Consider the following 3,531-nt stretch of genomic DNA (forward strand, 5'->3'; position numbering starts at 1 on the left):
GGAAAGGGCGCCCCGCCCCCTGTCTGAGCCCCCGCCGGTGTTTTAAAGGAGTTGCTCCGGGACTGGTGACACCCCTGAGTTTCCAGTCTGGCCCAGTGCGCGAGCAGGAGTTGTTAGTTGTGCGGCCTGAGGTAGGAGCAAACAGGGGAGGAACAACAAGTAACGAGGTGGTGCTCACAAGATCCGTGCTCACAAGATCTGTTCTCACAAGATCTGTTCTCACAAGATCCGTGCTCACAAGATCCGTGCTCACAAGATCTGTTCTCATTTGGGCGGTTGGAGGGGCCCGCCTCGCTGGGCATCCTCTGCCTGAGGTGGGCTTGGGCCGGAGGAGCCGGTTGCTGTATGCAAAACCCCCAAACTCCGTTTTGCTTCAGAAGAGAGGCCAGCCGCCAGCCACCCCAGGGACGACAGGCTTCATGGAAAACGCTTCCATAAAAACACCCGTTTCTAAACCTTTTAAACCCGGCCGTGGTTTTGCAGGCAAGACTGCAGCCAACGCGCATCATGGCGCGGGGGCAGGTGTCGTTAACCGCCCGCGAGCCGCTCCTGGGTCTCGCTTTAGGAAAAACGCCAATGTTTAATCCTGCCCTTTTTCTCAGGATGGGTAGAGCATTGCGGGTGCGGCTCTGTCACGGCGCTGTCTGCAGTCACGGCACCTCTGCGAACAAACAGCTGCGTCCCTCGGGTGCTTCCAGGTGAAGAGATGAGCGATGCCACTCGAAGGCTGTAATAGAAAATGAGGTGTAATGCTAAAGCCAGAAGGAAAAGGGTAAGAGAAAAACTAGCTACTCCGTAGCGTTTGGCATTACACATTTGAGTGTAATGCGAGATGTATTAACCCCAGATTACCTAAAACGTCAAAGCAAAATACTCCATGAAAGCCTCTAAAAGCACTAATATTTATTTGCTGACACTCTTTTGCCTCTGAACTGTTACCCGATGTCTGTGTGACTATAATTTATACATCCAGGAAAGAATTTCACTGAATAAGAAAAGGAAGGTAAATAAAATCCTTTCAGAGGAGCAAAAATCTGTTCTAAGAAAAAAAATTACCACCTTGTAGTAAGGAGAGCACTTGCTTAGATTTTGGTGTTTGAAGCATTTCTTGCTCTGACCAGCACCAGGGAAAAAAGGCTTGGTGTCTGGGCGGTGTTCTCCCTCGCCCAGGCTTTGCAGCCAGCCAGCGATGCCACCGACACCTGCGGTTTGCAGGATTCCTCTGGTCTGGAGGATGCTGGTGCACGTCAGAGGCGGCGCGGGTGCCACTTCTGCAGCTCGTGCTGTAGCACAGAGTGGAGAGAGGAGGTGAATTTTTCTTTACTGCATGGAAACAGCAGCTGATCAAATTGTGAATTGCTTTAGGAGAAAACTAATAATGTCACAAGTTTAGTGAAAACAGCAGAGGGAAGTTGGTTTCATTACAATTCAGTAAGGTGTCAAAGGATGACCTTCTATGAAAATGCTTTATGATACCCCTCAGGTGTGTGTTGTCTGATCTTTACTGTATTGACTAACACTTTGTAGAGGATACAGCTTTAAAAGTAGCTATCAAATGTGCATGCTTTCATGGTTTCTGTAATTGGAAGACTAAAATAAACTCCTGTAAAGTACTCAAAGGTACAATATTCAACAGGGATAGAGCAGCCTATCCCTTAATATCTGTTGTGAAAATTTAGATCCAGATTAGGGTTAGAAGCAGAGCAGCAAGATTTGAGAATGAAGGCTGTGGTTTAACACGAATGAAGTGTAATTCTCATGTGGTGTTCTCACAAGATTTTGGTCCTGAATATTACAAGTCTTGGGAGGCTAGGGGGTCCAGGAAAAGGACATACTTGTATTTATACTGGAAAATATCCTTTCCTATTTGGGATCCAACCTAGAACTTAAATCCTAGGAATGAATTTGGTTGCAAAATCCCTTAACATTTGTTGTGATCTCATGGGTTTCCTAGGTGCCCGTATAATTTATCAGTAGCCATTTGGATCGTAACACCCCATACATTTTCCATGACATCTAAAAAGCTAAATTTCCCAATAGTTTAAATTATTTTCTGTTCCAAGCACAGGTAAAAGATTTTTTTTTTCCTGTTGCCTGTTATGAGCTTCTATACAGAGCTATGTTAACCAGGAATTTGTAAGTAAAATTTGTGGTGGATACAAGTTCTTTTGTGACTTGGAAGTGTTGTGTGGAGTTTAAGTATTAAGACATAGCCATGAGATGTTCAGCAAACTAGAAGATGAATTAAAAAAAAATTCAGTATAAAAATAATTCAGTGTCACCATCAGTGTTGGGTGCTGATAAGATGAACAGCAGTTTCCTGTGTTCATGACTGTAGGGACTTGGCAAAGAGACTACAATTCTCTGGTATTCTACAAGCCTACCCAAAAGCCAGATGGAAAGGCAGGGAGGAGGTCTGCAAACTCCTAGATGACAAAGCTGTCTTGTCACAACTGTCATCATAATGTTTTCTAAAAGTGAAAGACTGGGCATGGCTAAATAGCATAAAAAAGCTATACAGTCTCAAGCTGGGATCTCCTAAGTACGTGCTCACTTGTAGCATTTCAGCCACAGTAGTTACTAGCTGCACCCTTAGAAGTCAGTGTGATGCTTAGAGCTGAATTCATGGAAGGTCCAGGTAACATCTGAAAATACTCATTTTAATCATAGAACCTGGGTGTAACACAAAATTGCATGATCAATCTTGGGTAAAGGCATAGCTGTATAAGTTGCAGCACTGGCAGGCCTTCTTATTAACACAACGAGGAAGAGGTTCCCTCTCACAGACTACAGGGATTTCTCCTAGTGATCTGTTCCCTCTTCGGTAGTGGTTTTGGCTAGTTCTGATCAGTTTTGCCTATCCAGTTTGAGGAATTTTTTCCAGTTCTGACAGGGTTTATTGTGGTTTCTGTAGAAGGGAATAGAGGTTTACCAGATATTTGGTTGCTGAGTGTAGATGGAAGACACAGACAGCTATTGCTTAGGTAGGTGAAGGAATCTTCCCGAGAAGCCTTGGAAAAGAGCATACCCTGAACAGGGAATTCCTATGTGTACAAGATGGGAGAATACCGTACTTACCTTAGTACCTCTGGTGAATATCAGTCTTTTTGCCTGGGAAAAATCAACTGCATAAGTTTTGATAAATTTATTTTGGTTTAGAACTTTGTGCAAGTGGGAGGAATATTCTGACAAATGAGTTTTGTGAGAAGTGAACAAAGTATGCCTTGAGTAACACAGTTCCTTGTCCCCATGCTTCTGTGGCGGTTGAGTCACAAGGGCCCAGAAAACTATCTTACCTCCTCAAGAACAGCAAACCTGATCTGTCACTTAGAGAATCCGTAAGTAGGTCACCTATATTGTAACTCCATTACACCTGCTGTAAGTGCTTGGTAATGAGCAGTTACATTTTTGGGACAAGTTCTCTGAAGGTGGCTGGTTAGTGATGCCCTTCTCTGTATAATCACCCTGACTGGCTAGTGTTGCGAAGCTTGTGAGCTAATGGGATGTAGCACTCACAGTGCTGCTCCTACA

General features: G+C 44.4%; 1 protein-coding gene across 1 annotated transcript in view; it reads right to left on the bottom strand.

Moving 5' to 3' along the window:
* The window catches only part of CXCR4 (C-X-C motif chemokine receptor 4), a 72,136-nt gene extending 71,868 nt beyond the window's left edge, over positions 1–268 (bottom strand). Inside the window, exon 1 of the mRNA XM_009642469.2 lies at positions 144–268. Coding sequence (XP_009640764.1) covers positions 144–268 — 125 coding nt within the window. The remainder of the gene's footprint in view (positions 1–143) is intronic.
* Positions 269–3,531: the final 3,263 nt, after the last annotated feature.

Source organism: Egretta garzetta, unplaced genomic scaffold (genome assembly GCF_000687185.1).
Source record: "Egretta garzetta isolate BGI_Z169 unplaced genomic scaffold, ASM68718v1 scaffold197, whole genome shotgun sequence".
Classification (NCBI taxonomy): domain Eukaryota; kingdom Metazoa; phylum Chordata; class Aves; order Pelecaniformes; family Ardeidae; genus Egretta; species Egretta garzetta.